The following is a 17710-nucleotide window of genomic DNA, read 5'->3' on the forward strand; positions in this document are numbered from 1 at the left end:
TAAAATTACCTTCCGTAATAAAAATGTAACCTAGTATATTTCGATCTAAATTTTAAATTATCTGTAATACTTTACAGACGTTCATTCTCCTCATTCTCAGTCTGTAATTCTTTCATCGGCACTTCCATTACTGTCATTTGCTTCTCTTCTTCTAATGTTTCTGTAGGTTTAGAATGGCTCAAGTCGTTCCATGGTTGTATTTGCGTAGATCCAAAGAGCCAAAATAGAATTGTTGCCGAAAAAAATACTCCTGCTGATAACCAGAACATAATACGCCATTCTTCTACTCCATTCTATAAAATAAATAAATATTAACAAATGCTATTAAAAATAATATATTCTTATATGGATTTTCGATAACGTTAGACATACTCTTTCGTTGGTTAAAGCACCAATAATTGGTGGGATAATAAATCCAGGAAAACTACCAAAAGTATTCATAACACCATACAAAGAACCAGCAAAGTTTGGTGCAAGATCTTGATGATTTACTAAACTAGTTTGGCAAGCAGCACCATTAAAAGTCAATGCCAAGATCAACATCACCATTGCTGTTGTTGCATCACATCCAGCATAAGTCATAATAATCAAGGCAACAGCTGGACCCATATGTGCTAGTAAATAAAAAATGTTTTTCAGTATATATATATATAAAAAAATAATAAATATATATCTTTGTAGAAAATGTAGTATTAGATACTCACAAAACAGCATAAATATTTTACGAATCAGTCCTAAAGTTAAAATATTTTTTCTTCGAATATAATCACCTGCAGCTGCAAATAATACTCCAGCACCTAATCTTGCTATGTAAGGTAAGCCTGTTAGAAAGCCACCCTATGGATATAAAACATTTCATAATTAATTCAATATCTTTATAAAAAAAAAAAAAAAAAAAGTATATTTCATTTATTATAAATATCAGAAACTAACCGATTTCATGTTGAATCCAAGTACCTCCAAAGTATATTTTGGGCCATTAGTTGCAATGAAATATATGCCCCACATATTTGCAAAGTGAGCCCATAATAGAACTAAGAATGGTACCGATGTGATAACAGATTTTATAGGAAGTGGCATCTTTTGTTTTGATATAGATGTACCTATTTGTTCTTTTATATATAACTTTTCTTTTTGAGTGATTCCTGGATGAACATCAGGTGTATCATATATAAGATAAACCCACAGAACATAAAAAAGTAACATAAGTCCACTGGTAACATAGTATGCTGCTTTCCATCCAAAAGCACTGATTACTTGGCCGCATAAAGAAAATGTTACAACTGTACCAAAAGGTCCACCTATAAAAAAAAATTGTATATATGTTATTTTTGTATTTGTTGATTATTTAACATTTAAGTGATTAAAATGTAACCTTGCATAGTCCACACAAACATCCCCTTTTCGCTAGGTGGTACCCATCTTGCAATCATTGCATGAAGAGCAGGATAAACAGCACCCTATAAGAGAATTTTTAATAGGCTTATCACATCATTAAGTGTTATCTACTAGAAATAACATGTTACAGAAAGAGATAATGTGAAGTGCTATGAGATTAAATCCTTGAAGGATGTTAATAAACTAAAACTATAAAGATAAATTTTTGTTTTATCACTTTGTATAAATTAATTACTTCTATATATTAAAGTTTTTCTCATCTTATAAGAATAATAATAAATATAATAATAATGTAAATTATTAAAAAAAACTTACACCAAAAAATCCCATCATAAAACGAAGCACAAAAACAAAGCCATAGTGAATACTAGAAGCCCATGGCATCAGAAGATTTAATACTGCAGGAATTAGCGTGGCAAATCTGATAATAACAATAATATATGAATTGAGGGTTAAAAAGTTAATCAACGATTGTATTAAAAGACAATTTAACTTACGCAACCACTTTAGAACCTCCATACTTTTCAGCTAAAAGTCCGGCTGGTACGCTGGCTGGTAAAACACCATAAAAATATCCAGAAAGCAAAAGCCCTTGTACATGCTGATTCCACTCGTAACGTTCACCATACTGAAATTTATTTGGAATTAAATCATATACTAATAATATTAAATATCAAAAAAAAAATATTTTTAAAGGATATTACATCTTTTAGTTCAGTAGTTTTATTACTCGTAAGAGAACTTGCAATACAAAGAGGACCAACAGTTCCAGTTTTACTGGTCGCATTTACCATAGCAACAATGGTAATAGACAAATTTGTACGTATCACATATGAGAACATACAGGCCAAAAACATCATTGCTCCAAGAATACCTCTGCGAGGTACTTTTTCTGTAAAAAAAAAAAAAATAGAAAGAAAGAAAAAGAAAAAGAATCAAAACAGATATGCAAATTGCGATTATCAATAGACAATAGGTTAAAAGTCATTACAGATAATTTTCATTTATATATAAATACATTCGATGCTGACGATGTTTGTTATGAACCTGACTGAATAATTAATAAAAAAAATATTTAATAATTTATAATATAATAAATATTTTATCTTTTTAATAACTTCCTTCAATATTTGAATTATCATGACATAAGCCTTGATAATATTTATTGTAATGAATGAACTATTGTAAATCTTAATGTCAACCTTGAATGTTTTAGCAAAACAATTTTCTTGATAACAAACTGACATTTATGTAATACGTTTTATGACATAAATATAGTTTTTTATCTTTGAATAAATTTGATTATTGCGTTTAATTGACGTATTTTTTTTTATGCTAGAAAATATAACGAATAATTTTAGACGTCAAAAAAAATATTAAAAAAACCGAATTGGCTCTATTCAGATGACCTTCCTAACATGTTTATAGAGTATACATTTCTCTCAGTCTATTTTTGCAAAGCATTACGTGTATCTTCGATAAGATAGATTCAAATTATAAATGGTTCAAAGGTGGGTGAAATAAACTTGAAAAAAATAAAATGTGTGTATATATACACATACGAGCGTACGCACATTTTTATTAATATATATATATATATACGCATACACACACATACATCCATCGGCATAAAAATATTTAGCTGTATATATATATTTTTTTATGATATATATATATGTATATATGTATATACATATATATATATATATCAAATGTGTTTATTTTTTATATGTATATGTATATCTATATATGTATATATATACATATATACGCATATGTATATATGTATGTATATATGCACATAAACATAAAAATATTATAGCATTATATTATAAAACAAATATAGATACAAATCGATAATTACACATTACACGATAATGCATCATCAATCGTATGTGACATTCGAGTATATTGAATTATACCTCCTATTATGTATGTCACTTTTGCATTTCTCTGCTCATTTGTATTCAAACGAAATTAGACACGTAAACTCACTTTATAAACATACATATATTTTTATAAGAATAATAATAAATTCTTATTTATCATCTTATATATATAATTGTTCTTTTCGTTCAGATTAATACGAACTTTTAATATAAAAAAAATAAAAAAAATAAAAATAAATAAATAATTAAAAACGTAAGATATGAAAAAGCGCGGCAATTTTAAACTGAGATATTTCTCCTTAATCATAATTCTTCATCTATAATAATTTCAAAATAAATTATTACTTATTCGAAGTATATATGTAATCCTTAAATTTTATAAATCGTATATAAGATATATGATACGACTAATATAATTTTAATTCATTCAAGAATCACTTACCATTGTACTTCCGGAAGAGAGTCATCTTGCCTTTCGTATGAGGACAATGATTAACGAAGGTGTCCCTTTGTGAATGCAAGTTCGTTGCACTTTCAAAGATAGTTCTGTCGTCTTATCAATTTAAATCCAACAATTTTTTCTTTGATCGAAAAATTTTCCTCGAGAGATATAAACGAGTATTACCTGTCGAAAATAATTCATTAATTAAATAATGGAAGATTTAAATTTAAATATAAATAAATAAATAACTACGAACCGAATGGAATAATCGACGAGATACTACATAGTACGGAAATACTACGTTATTATATACAAATGTTATTTATATATATTAACAATAAAAAAATTTTCAATAAAAAAAAAAAAAAACATTGCTACGTATTATTATCATTATTAATATTATTATATAGATCTTTAAAGCTGATTAGAAATATTGTATTTACGTAGATATCAATGACGTCATAAACGTTTCTAGAATTGTATACGTCTCACGTAGTCTCATCGTAGTTGAAAAATGCGCGGGTATAGCAGCCATATTTAAAATCTATATTTACGCGGGAACGTATTAAAATCGTAATGCTTCAATTTATGCAATCTTATTTGTATATCAATTTCATTGACGTTATAGAGAATAAATCAATAATTTCTAACCTAAAAATGTCACACACACACACACACACACACACACACGCACGCACACAGAGAAAAAATACGTACGTGCTAAAAATATCTTACATAATTTTTCATGATCGGTTTTCTAAAATCATTATCATAATAAGCACTGAAACTACTGGATACATAAATCTTAACAATGATGCTCAAAAGAGATGTATATACAAAAAAAAAGAACATATAGTATGAATGCCTTTTTAACAAAAATAGTCAATAATATGAAGTAGAATTTATATTCACTCGTACACTTATCGTATATGTACGTGCAAAGAAACTTATTTCAATTTGAAGAGAGTCAAGTACGAATTCGTTGACAAACGTATAAGGACGAATAGAAAACGGTACAAGGATAAATCAAAGATATTTCTAATCGATTACGAGATATCATTTCTCTCTTAAATATCTTGTACTAAGAATTCAGGATAAAAAACGATGAGAGAGAGAGAGAGAAAGAGAGAGAAAGAGAGAGAAAGAGAGAGAGAGAGAGAGAGAGAGAAATTACGACGTAACGAATAAATGAATTTTATGACAATTATTGCTTGATTATTTTTTTGATACTTCTGTGGTTATGATACGACTAAGTTTACAGATAGCATAGGAATGACGTTATCGTTTTAATCATTGTTTGTTTGATATCATTCATGAGACTGCATTGCTTTGTAATGCATTGTAATACATTCTTTTTTTTTCTTTAATTTTTTTCTTAACACTTTATATGTGTGCACGTATGTATTCTATTCGTTTAAATCGATCCGTGTTTCTAACGAAAATAAAGTGCGCATGTTTTACGGTAACGGATTTTTCAAAGTTGTATGATTTAACCTAAAAATATATATAAAATAAAAAGGAAAAAAAAAAAAAAAAAGAATAAGAGAATTCTGCATAAATGACAATAAATTGTATCAATCGTAATAATGTATCCAAATTATATTTAATATAATATTATTGAAACAATGAATTAACGATCGATAAAATGTATTAAACAAACAACTAATGTTTCGAATTCTTTGTGAAATAAGATTATCATAATATTTAAAAGTTTAATATAGACACATATATACATACATACATATATACCTACATAGATACATACATATATACATGCAGCTGTTTGCTTACGATGTAGTTTATCCTCTACTAATTTATAATCGTTCTTAAGCATCACATTAATTCTTCTCTCATCAAACGTTCACGCTTAAAACATCTTGTATTCGATATCATTATTTAAGATTTTACAAATCCAAATGTAAACGGAATTAAAGAAAGAAACGTCATAAAAACTGTGTATTTACGGATATCTGGTTGAACCAAATGCAAACACGGTTTTATTAATTGAAAATAACTTCCAATTAATCAATTTATTTTGTTATGGGGTTACAATACGCTTTCTTCTTTATTCAAAGGTTAAAAAGATAGTTGAACTACTCGATTGAAACTTATCTGGAACATTGAGAAAACGACGTAAAAAGAAGAGGAAAAAAAGAGAAAAAAAGGCGTGTACTTATTATTATCACACGTATAACACGATGCATTATTACTTATCTGTTTTAATAGCTATGACGAAAAATGTAAAGTTATTACGAAAATATATCATATCAAAAATGATATTTTGTAATATACGTAATAATTGCATAGAGATAATTTTTTGTATAATTACTTAAGCTAACGTAATCTATGAATTCTGACCAAATGTTCGAATATACAAGTAGGACAACCGAGAAAACTAAAGTAAACACACACACACACACATATACGTTGACATATGTTATTACGTATTCGTATGTATTATCTTATCTGAAAATATTATTTCATTAATATTATATTAAATATTTCAATATATGCGTCTACATTTAAATTTATTAATATTTCTTTTTTTATTATGTAATTTATATTAATTTATTTCATTTACGAGTACGATACCAAATAACGATCGATACGGACGTTACGTAATTCCGTAACCAAAAAAAAATTTTTCGATTTTGAAGAACTCTTTTTTTTTTCTTGTTTTGATTCCTTTTTTTTTACGATGTTCTTAACGTTAATACGTCAAAAGAATATTTTAAAAATTTCCAACGATTGTATCGCTATTACGTTTTTCTTTTACGTAGTCCGTAAAAATTATTTGCAACGTTTCTTCCATCGTGATAAAGAAATCGATGATTCGTGCAAAAATTATTATTTACGATCGATAAACCACACCTTTTTCATATGATTTATTAAGAAAAAAAGGTAGTCTCGATAGCGCGCCAAAAAAATAAATCTACATTTTGATTCGATTTCGAAAAAAAAAAAAAGAAACAAATAATTTAATTTTATTCGTTAAAAATCGACGCATTCGAATAACGAAATTTCCGTCAATCATTATGCCTAACGAATTGGTGCGTTAAAATTATTATATTTTTAATATGAATTAACGTATGAATGCAACGTATTCTTCTATTTTGTATATAACTCGAACGATTGAATAGAAAAATAAAAATGTTTAAATAGAATTAAACAAAATTTCTAATATTTTAAAATTGTTTGCTCATGTATCCTCATTTTATGTAAATTTGTACAATACTTACACATAGAAATGAAATTATCATAATTAAATATTTACACAAAAATAACACATAAAAGTTACGGTACATACAATAGAAACTAACCTCTTATTTCTACACGTGCATACGTTTCATTCTTGTCCAGATTGTTAAAGTGAATTTTAACCGCGAAAGGGACTTGCAATCAATATACTGTTAGATACACGTTACTGTGTGATTTCACTGTGATCGTTAATTTTTTCTCGATCATTTCATGAACTTTGGCGTCTTCATTCTTCTGCATTTGTTTTATCTCAGTATAATATATACGTAAAAAATGCTTACAAAACTGAATTCTCGAGATGACTTGTATTTCTTTTCAGATTATTTAAACAACGCACAATAGAGAATCAGACAATAATCCAAGTCCGACGATGTAACATGATCCAATGTAAGCGAGCTTCTACCAAGGTTTTCTAAAAAACTCAGTCTTTTTTTCTCTTTTGTCCTCGTTCTGCCGATACTGTCACCTGTTGAACGATCCATGTATCGACGAGAAATGATAGAAGTGTCCTACATTATCATCGAGAAAAGTCATACTTTATAATCAATTGTTACGAGTCATGTCGATAAAACAGAATCTGATTGATATACTACCGACATATTCGTAAGTAAAAAAAAAATAAAAACCTATATTATCGACAAATGGTAAATAATGTTATTAACAATCGAAATTAGTTTTTTCATTATCAATCTACATATTACACATTACTACGCACACGCGTGCACATAATTATCTAATCTATAATTAATTTAATCTATAATTTATAGTTAAAATCTATAATTAATCTATAATTAATTTTATTAATCTTCTATAGATATATAAATATTATATAACTATTGTTACCGAAATGAAATTGATTGAGATAACGTTTGAAAAATCATCTTACTTCGTCTATAATCAAGGTAGAATCATCACAATTTTATTGTGCTGCAAGACATACAGTCAAATACAGAGATATATAATTAACACTATGAGAAAAAATCTTTGGATATATAACAAGTTTTCATTACAATAAAATATTTTTTTGCAAATGTTTTAAATACCATGTGTTTATAACAGTGCCAATCACGCTTGATATTCCTCAGGTCAATTATATTACGAGTATATTTATACTCTTCATAGAATCATATGTGTTTTGTGTATGTGTGTGTGTGTGTGTGTGTATGTATATTTAAAGGATGTTAAGTTAAATATATTTAATTGTTTTCCGTACAAAATAATCAATATGTTAGAATTAATTATAATATTTTACATTTTATATAATGGTAAATGAATATTTTCAATATATTTTATTTGTTAAGCAATATAAACTTTTTTTAGTACGGAAGGTAGAACAGAGAGTAAACTGTTTTATAATACATATAAAACATTTGGCATATATATATATATATAAAGCATGTATACATACATATATATCCTGCATAAACATTAACATAAGTAAATATCCTTAAGCGTATGCGTAGATGTAGTTGAATTTTTAATATATATATATATATATATATATATATATATATATATTTTTATATAAAAAAAGATGTTAGTGTAAAATAAAAGATTGTATTGATAAATTATTCTCTTAGGCTTTATATAAATAAATCGCTTTTATATCAGAGAAACTTTGCATTCTTTGTAAATAACCAACCACATGTTTTTTCTTTCTCATATCTCTATATGCGATTATATCCTGTTTTGTTTATACCTCGTCATAAGATCAGCTTATATAAACATAAAATCTTATAACAATAATATAACGAAAATTATAGGATATAGTAATTAGTAACACTAATTATAGAACAATTAAGTACAATATATAAATACAATTCACAATAATAATTTGTAATATTATAATAAATGATTTCATTTTAGTGTATGTGTGTCCTTTTGTGTGTGCACACACATGAGAGTGCAGGTATGTACGTACATATATAGATCAGATTTATAATAATGTAGTAATAATACATTTCATAATAATGAATTATTTAATCAAATAATTCCACCACCATCTATCTGCCTAGCATTTTATGTACAATACATACATTCCTTTTCATTCTTTCTCAATATAAATTAGTGAAAAAATAATGCTGCTTTGGCCATGATCTATCCATTGGTAATTACTACTTATATTTTCATTGCTAATGTCTACAATTTTGAATGTGTTTTTTTTTCTTTTCTTTTCTTTTCTTTCTTTTTTTTTTTTCTTTATTAGAAGGTTCCTTAAATGGTCAAAAAATTTTAATCACACGCAGAGAGTCAATTCTTCTAACTGCACAGATTTAAAAGTGTCTTTATGCAAATAAACTATCAGACACTTATCATAGCGTAATCTAATTACTTAATAATTCATTATTTCTTTTTCACTTTTTTTTTTCGTCATTTCATTATTTATTAATAGCATTGAATTAATAGTATTAATAGCATTAATACTTTTAAATATTATTATTAAGTTAATATTATTTATATATATAATATTTATATATATAATCTTATATATATATATATTATTATATATATATATATATATATATATATATTAAGCGATTACTTATTCGATAAATGTTGACTCTGTTATTCATTTTGCCAATATTTTTCTTATTATTTCTTTCTATTATATTTTTCATTTGAATTTATACAATATAGAAGTACTTACACGTGTTTGACATTACAAAAATTAAGCACCTCTGACTTTGGTATGAAAAAAAATATATTTTGTAAACAGCTTTTCATACTACCAACACTTTATTCTAGGCAATAATTTTCTAAAAAATGTATTTCGTTGAAATACATAAAAGTTAATTCAATTTTATTAAATCGTACAAAAAGAATCTGGAATGCAATATTTAAGAGCTTCCTAATATTCAAAATGCATATGAAAATAAAAAAGTGCAAACGCCAAAAAAAAGGGGGAAAAAAAAAAGAAAAAAAACGAAGAAAACATTCATGGAATGTACGAGTTGTTTCTAGTAAATTACTGAATGAATAATAATTAATTTTTTATAGAATTTCACTTTAGAACAAAATTTAAAAATATTTTGCTAATAGTGAAACAATAATATCACTTTCATAAATAAAATGTTACAATCTATTATTTTATTTATTTATTTATTTTGTTTTTTTTTTATTTTTTTATTTTTATTTTTTTTTTTTAAATAAAATTATATTATTTGCTTGTAGCGAAATTTTCTAAGAAATTAAATGATTATTCCAAAACTACATATTGTCATATTAGATTTCTTCAAGTATTTCACAATTTTACTTGAAATGCAATAAAAGATTTACATTGTATGAAAACATGTTCACTCAATATGCATGTACTTTATATAACTTGCTTATTTCAAATAGTCAATGAAATCAATTTGAGTAAATTACTGTACAATTATTTCAGCTCGAACGTTAAGCTGATAAATATTTAAAGAAAATATACTTATCATTATATCTATGATACAATATACTTTTTCTATGAAATTATTACGTAATAAATTAATATTTACTTGTTGCAACAAATAAGCAATATAATCTGTACAGTATGTGAAAATTAAACCTAAAGGACGGAAAACAGAAAACGTTAAACCTAATCAGATGTTCAATTCCAATGAAGTAAAATATTCAAGTTCAGTGTAATTATTATGTTTTACATTATATCCGATAGATCTGCTAAATATGAAAAATTTCTTTAACATTCTTTTGCTGATGCTAGACACCCATCCTATATTACTCTCTATTATCTATATTAATTTGAAAATTTCCATCACAATAAAATACAACTTAAAAGACATACCTAAAACCACCCCCATTGTGCTAACATTCTTCTTAGAAAATTAATGTCGAATTATTTGTATCTTGGACTATCCGGCGGTGTAGGCTGTGTATTTGTTCTCTGCTTTGGCCCACTTTTGAAAGACATCTTTTTAACAGGTCTTGGTGAAATTCCATGCAAAGCAGTATTTTCCTGAGCATCATTACTGAACCATACTCTGCTTCCATCAGAAGCTATAATCAATATGAACGAAATGAATGAAATTTCTCATATTTTTTTTATTTCACACATCGATTTAGAATAGGAACTAGAAAGTATAATTAAAAAAAAAAAAAAAAAAAAAAAAAAAAAAAAAAAAAAAAAAAAAAAAAAAAAAAAAAAAAAAAAAAAAAATAGCTTAATTATTCATAGAAAGATAAATGAGGAAAGAATTATAAACGAACAAATTAAAAAAAAAAAAAAAAAAAAATACATTGAAAATATATTTTCTTCATTTATATATTCTATAAGCTTTTCATAAATATTTTTCTTATATTTTCTATTACAAAAGTAAGAAGGAATAATTGTGCAATATGAAAGATTAATACAGACCAGAGAAGAAGAATGAATTATTGTGCAATATGAAAGATTAATACAGATCAGAGAAAAAGAATGAAACAAAGAGAACAAAAAACTTTTTTAATACTGATGAAATCACCACCTGATTAAGTCAACGATAGGGAAAATAAAGAAAATAAAGAACTTATTAAAGTATAAATTTAAATACAATATTTATAAAATTGTAAATAACTTTCATAGAGAGATAGAGAGAGAGAGAGAGAGAGAGAGAGAGAGAGGGAGAGAGAGAAAGAGAGAGAGACAAAGACAGATGAGACATAATAAAATCAGATAAAAGGGAGATCAGATAACTGTTCAATATAATACTGGAAGACAGCACAGAAATAATATTTAACTAATAATACTACCTTGTTGGATGGTGTTACAAGGTGGATGGGGGTTAGTGGACTGAATTAGTCACCTCTATTTGCACGAGTATCATTGCTTGTTGCCGAAGTACTGCGTAGACCAGAACGACCCTGATGCGAATCTATAAGTGCCGCTGCAAGGTTTGACGATGCTGTGGATTGCACGCTTGTTGTAGATCCTGATAGTATGATATTAATAATAATAATAATAATAAATCAAAATAATTTTTCATGCTGTGTAATTCCAATATGAAACTTTTTTTTTTCTTTTTCAAAATCATCATAATACTATTGTGTGACGCTATTAATGATAATAACAATAAAAGAAAGAAAGAAAGAAAGAAAGAAAGTAAGAAAAAAAGAAAAAAAAATGATCTTTGCACGCAATAAAATGAAAACTAACCAGATACAGAAGACGTTCCACTGAATGGACTTGCTGGTTGTACCGGAGAATAGACATTTGCGGTGAACTCTTCGAAAGTTGTAGATTCTTTATGATTCCTCATTACTGTGTCGATAGATCTTGCCCGTTCCTCATAACTGTAATATTTAGAATTATTTTTTATAGTGCATCGTATATAAGTTTTCATATTTATAATATATTATTAATATAGCAAACATACTAATGTTGATATAATGTAAGGGTTGATCTCTTGGCTCTACTAGCAGCCAAAGCTGTGGTTCTAACTAAACCAGGGAGAACTTTGTCTTCAACGATACATTCATCAAACAATGGACCAAAAAATGGGATTTCTGGCTTTCTAGAAATTTGTATTCTATATAACTTATTGTGCAATGGATAAATAACTATTAAAACATCACAAAATTCTGTCGGTATGATATCTCTACGATAATCTCTCCAATGTTCTGACCAAACAATATGAACTTCGTCGTTGCCAAGATGTCGTGTCTGAAAATAAACTTAATATAATGCAACACCAATTCCTATCTCTTCGATTAATAAATATATTCGTTAATCTCGTAATATCTAATGAATTACACACCTTTTGTAATAAACTTTCTGGACTATCGGATGGCATTCTTGTTGCTACATGAAAGAGAACTTCGGTAAAAGATGTTGCAAAATAAGGTGCAGTTACACCGGATGCTTTTCCAGGTACAAGACCCCCAAGAAAACCAGTATGCGATTCAAGTTCAACTTCCCAAGCTAACCTGGCTACAAAATTTTCATACTCCTTACTAGCTGCTACATTGCTTAATATCGAATTTTTATCTTCTTGTCCCTGACTAACATAAATCACTGCGATCTTATGTGTCTCTCTAGAACGTTGACTATCAAGATTTCGTAATTCACGTAGAAGTTTTTCATTTTTAGTAAGCAAATGTAACTTTCTCCGTTGTTCCCAACCAGACAGGCCCAAATGAGAAAATAGAAGCCGGCAGTGATGAAACGGTGCTGGTGGTTGACGGCACGATGGTGGACTAATTGGTGTCGCACACATGCTAAAGGAACATGCATAACAAAGTTACGTTCCAACCAATAATAACATTATATTATCTAAATGAGAATTTTTTTCTAATTTAATATAACAAATATATTGTATATAATATGTATATTAACCTAATATGTTGACTCCAATTATTAAGATGTTCTTGTTCCGCATTTCGTTGATTTAAAATAGTTGCAATAGTTTCACTTTCTAGGTACAATCCATGCGGTGGATTAGCAGGTGCATTTAATGCTATCTCCGGATTACACAAAACTTCAGGACTCGTATGTCCTATATATTGAAGAAGCTAAACATATAAAGCATTTCAGATATAATTTGTCTCGTGATAAATCAAAATGAAAAATTATAATATATTGGACATATACACACACACACATATATATATTTATATATATACCGTGTATACTTACATCATCTAAATTGTCCATATCACTTGCACCATTTGCAAATGTTGGCAAAATATGAGGCTCGCGATGCCTTATAGTGTGTCTCGAGGCACAACTCTGTTGCGTTATAACACTATTCAATTCTTCCTTATGAGATTTTATACCCCAATCAACTAAAATTTATAATATCTAATAAATATAAAGATGATAAAAAAATTGCAAATATAAAATGGATACAACAAAAGAGCTTACTTGATTTTCCAAATGGTGTTTGAAATTCATCGTCAATAAACGGTTGACTATACAAAATGGAACTATCCCAAGATGCTTTCCCTGCTAAATCTCGTAATAATACTCTTACTAAAGAAGGAGCCGTTGTTAAACCAGCTGTAACTCCTCCTCCGGGTGCATCAAGTGCGGCTAATTCAACGAGGGACATTATAATTGAATTGGATAACATTAATAATTGTATATTTGGTGCTTGAAAGATTGCAGAAGATAGCTCATCTCCTTCGATTCCTGGTACATCATCCAATTCAACAACTAAAGACGAAAGACGTGCTGCACCAATACCCATTGGAAAGTGACCCAGATGATTAATCAAATGCATCATTACCTGTCAAACGAATTTGTTTATATATATATAAATATATATATATATATATATATATATAAATTGCTCTCAAATAAATAAATAAATAAATAAATATATATATATATATATATATATATATTTACCATTTTTGCTGCAAGCTGAACCGAATGAACATTACCACGATGAGGAGACTTTGCACATATTTCATCCGTTAAGTTATCCAAAGTGACATCGGGATCAAAATCATCGTCTTCATCTTGATGACATTTATTCGTTTTTGGTGGATCTTTTCCTCCTTTATTTTGTGCTATGTTATCTAAAACCTAATTATATATACATATATATATATATATATATATATATATATATATATATATATATATATATAAAAACTTAATAACATCTACAAAGTATTAAATGTACAATTTTCGATATATTTCTTTCTTTACTAACTGTGAATAATGTCATTAAAAGTGGTTTTCCTTGATATACACGTAATAATACAGTTGGACCCAAATTCATAGCCCATTCTCCTAAACAAAATATCATCGATATAGTTAATGGGCCACGCCTTTCTCGTAGAGTCATACGACCAAGAGTCTCTGAAAGGACCTATAAAATATTAAATGTAGTATTATTATACAGTCATTTTTATACTACAAGTAATATATTCGATATAGCGATCATACATGTGTGATTTTGCATGGTACATTAGGATACAATTCCAATAAAATGTCTGCCTTGTCGCACAAAAGTAAAAGGGAATCGCATGCCACCTGAGCAACTATCACATGTGTAGCCTGAAAAAATATATAATAAAAATATTATATGATCTTTTATTCTGAAAAAGTATTAACATAAAATATTAGTAATATATAGAAAATAAGCTATAAATTATTTATATAATAAATTGGATATTCAATTAATAAACATATAAAATATAAAGTTTTTGTGCAATGCACCATGCAAGGATGACAAAATTCTGATAAACATAGATACCAGTCAATAGAAAAATACTGGAACACCACACAATAAGACCACAATTGTACATCCTTAAATATATATAAAAAAAAAAACTACCTGATCTACTAAAGGAAAATAGAAACCAGTCTTGAACCGCTTGATCCTTTGCATCTGCTGTCAATTAAACTTGATGGAACAGATATCTACTTACATGTTATTATCTTATACCTACTACAATTAATATATTTATATATATGTATATACATATATATATTAATTGTAGTAGGTATAAGATAATAACATGTATAATAATGTATATATATATGTATATATATATATGTATTACTAAATTTATATGAAAACATTCTTCATACATTCCTTTCTTTTTTATCAGTCAAAGCATATTGTGTGAATATCCATTTGCAAGCAACTAAGATCTGAATAATTACTTTTAGCACATGCATAAATAATAATGATAAAGTTTAAAATCTATATGAAACTATTTCATCACCAAAACAAAGTTTATATTTGATTATAATAAAAAGCTATTAACTCACCCTAAGCGCAAGAAGAAGAACAGTAACAGCCTCTGGAATTCGTGGATGTTGATTTTTACAAGATAATTCTCTGTACGCAAACATGGCTATGCTAGAAAGGGCTAAACATCTTGCTATTCCAGTTGGTTCGCGTCTACAACTTCTCAGAAGAATATTCACTACATGTTCCTATAAATTTAACTGTATTATATATCTTAAATGATCATAATATAATTTTAAGAATTGATTCGAATATACCTTTACATCGGGGCATACTATTGTTAAAATATCAGATCCATTTGGTTGTAGCACAGGTAATTTAGCTATGGTTGCAGGTAATGATAATAGCGAACCGATTATAGAGACAGCTTCCGTTCTGGGTGCCTTAAATAATAATAATTATTATTATTATTATTAATTATATCTGCAATGTATACGTGTATATTAAAATATATAAATAAGTACCTCGACATCTTGACTACTTAGTATTACATTAGCGGCATGGATATAATCCAAAATAAGAAGACTAGAACCAGGTAGATTTAAACTAAATAATCGAGGCCCAGTATATTTGACTAATACATGGAGTACTTTACTATCGTTGCTAGCAATGCCATTATGAACAGCACGATAAAAAAGATTCAAATGCTGTTTTGGTAAATTTATATCCAAAGGTTGAACAGTCAAGAGGCATATAAGGCGATAAGCGGCTAATTTGCCTACTTCATATTGAGCTGGTAATTGTATTGCCTAAAATAAAGAATGCTTATATTAATGAAAACATACTCATAGAAATATTTATACACGCCTACATGTATATATGAATATACCTTAAAACACCATGGAGCAATAACTGTTAGAGGTGGAATAAGTTCTGGAGCAGGAGGTGTTACTTGATTGTCCCCAGAGATACCTTGATTTAAGCGAATCTATGAAAATTAAAATACCTATTTGTATAAAATGATTGTTGTTGTTAGCTTTACAAAAAGAAAAAAAAAAAGAAAAAAAAAAAAAAAGAAGAAGAAGAAGAAGAAAAGTGAAAATGTACCTTTATAAGAGTTTGTGTGAGTTGTACAAGATAATCCATAACTTGACCATGTAATATTGGATCTTGAATATTATTTACATCTCCCAAAGCAGATAACATTCGCCTCCATAATACAACAGCAACATCTGGTAACCATCCTCGTACTCCACCGCCTGCCATAACAGATCTTCTTTCTGTTATATCATTTGTATCTGTAAAATATAATATCATATAAATATTATTACCTCCAAGAGATATTACATCTCTATTACTCTTCTAACTTTTGTCATTCCTATAATGGATAATAAAAAAATTAATGCATAGTAAGCCAAGTGATTAAAATTTAAATCAGCGTAATGCAATCTAGCTCTTATCTTGTAATAATGTCAAAAATGTAATGCTATCTTGATTGATGAAATATAGATCTAAAATTTGATTAATAAAAACCTCGTTGTACTCTAGTAAACAAAAATGTATGTCGAATGTAGACAACATATAATGAGAAGGAAAATACGTACCAATACTGCTGCCATCAATGTTCTCTATTTGTATTGGACTATCTTTATTGCTGTCAACGCCACTGCTTGGTGTTGGAGAGGGACAACGTGGAGATGGTGGTTCACTATCAACTATGACAATGCTATCCAATGATTTAGCACGTCTGTTTGGTAGCATTTTTCCAGTTATTGATGATGTAGGACCACTTGATAGTAATCGTGCCATATCTTGCTCTATAGATAGGGGAAGTACTGCACGCGAGGAAATTATTTACACTTAATACAAAAGCCACAGACACTATGAAGGTTATTGATATTTGAATAGATCGTATTTCTGCTACTCCAACTCAGGAACAGTTTGTATATGATGAATAAATTGAAATTAAAAAGGAATATATAAATGTGAATCATTATTATGAAAGATGTCTACTAATAACAGAAATAAAGTAGCATGATGTCTGACACAAAAAATAGTTATTTTTAACTTAGTGTGAGTAGTAAAGCAACAAAAATATAAAGTTATAAATA

At 27.5% G+C, this 17710-nt stretch overlaps 2 protein-coding genes across 8 annotated transcripts in view; both read right to left on the reverse strand.

The window, feature by feature from the left end:
• Positions 1–71: 71 nt before the first annotated feature.
• Positions 72–3754, reverse strand: LOC124431026 (sialin-like). Its single transcript, XM_046978386.1, has 9 exons — positions 3730–3754; positions 2103–2290; positions 1896–2026; positions 1714–1819; positions 1376–1460; positions 934–1301; positions 705–837; positions 373–614; positions 72–293 (listed from the first exon to the last, which is right to left on the reverse strand). Exons 1-9 carry the CDS (start codon positions 3752–3754, stop codon positions 72–74), a joined length of 1500 nt encoding a protein of 499 aa, XP_046834342.1.
• LOC124431186 (probable Rho GTPase-activating protein CG5521) overlaps positions 3730–17710 on the reverse strand; it is an 18294-nt gene continuing 4313 nt past the window's right edge. For 2 of the 7 annotated variants that reach the window (XM_046978766.1, XM_046978763.1), the window contains 18 exons: positions 17204–17434; positions 16707–16897; positions 16489–16587; positions 16124–16408; positions 15917–16042; positions 15680–15847; positions 14849–14959; positions 14613–14771; positions 14303–14482; positions 13817–14180; positions 13589–13737; positions 13289–13464; positions 12711–13170; positions 12330–12616; positions 12110–12246; positions 11760–11885; positions 7050–10974; positions 3730–3912 (listed from right to left, as the gene is read on the reverse strand). In XM_046978766.1, the coding sequence (XP_046834722.1) occupies positions 10814–10974; positions 11760–11885; positions 12110–12246; positions 12330–12616; positions 12711–13170; positions 13289–13464; positions 13589–13737; positions 13817–14180; positions 14303–14482; positions 14613–14771; positions 14849–14959; positions 15680–15847; positions 15917–16042; positions 16124–16408; positions 16489–16587; positions 16707–16897; positions 17204–17434 (3410 nt within the window). In that variant the 3' untranslated portion in view covers positions 3730–3912; positions 7050–10813. Of the gene's footprint in view, positions 3913–5494; positions 5842–7049; positions 10975–11706; positions 11886–12109; positions 12247–12329; positions 12617–12710; positions 13171–13288; positions 13465–13588; positions 13738–13816; positions 14181–14302; positions 14483–14612; positions 14772–14848; positions 14960–15679; positions 15848–15916; positions 16043–16123; positions 16409–16488; positions 16588–16706; positions 16898–17203; positions 17435–17710 lie in introns of those variants that run through there. The other 5 variants (XM_046978765.1, XM_046978767.1, XM_046978764.1 and 2 more) reach the window with 5 other exon arrangements.

This window comes from Vespa crabro, chromosome 20 (genome assembly GCF_910589235.1).
Source record: "Vespa crabro chromosome 20, iyVesCrab1.2, whole genome shotgun sequence".
NCBI classification, from domain to species: Eukaryota; Metazoa; Arthropoda; class Insecta; order Hymenoptera; family Vespidae; genus Vespa; species Vespa crabro.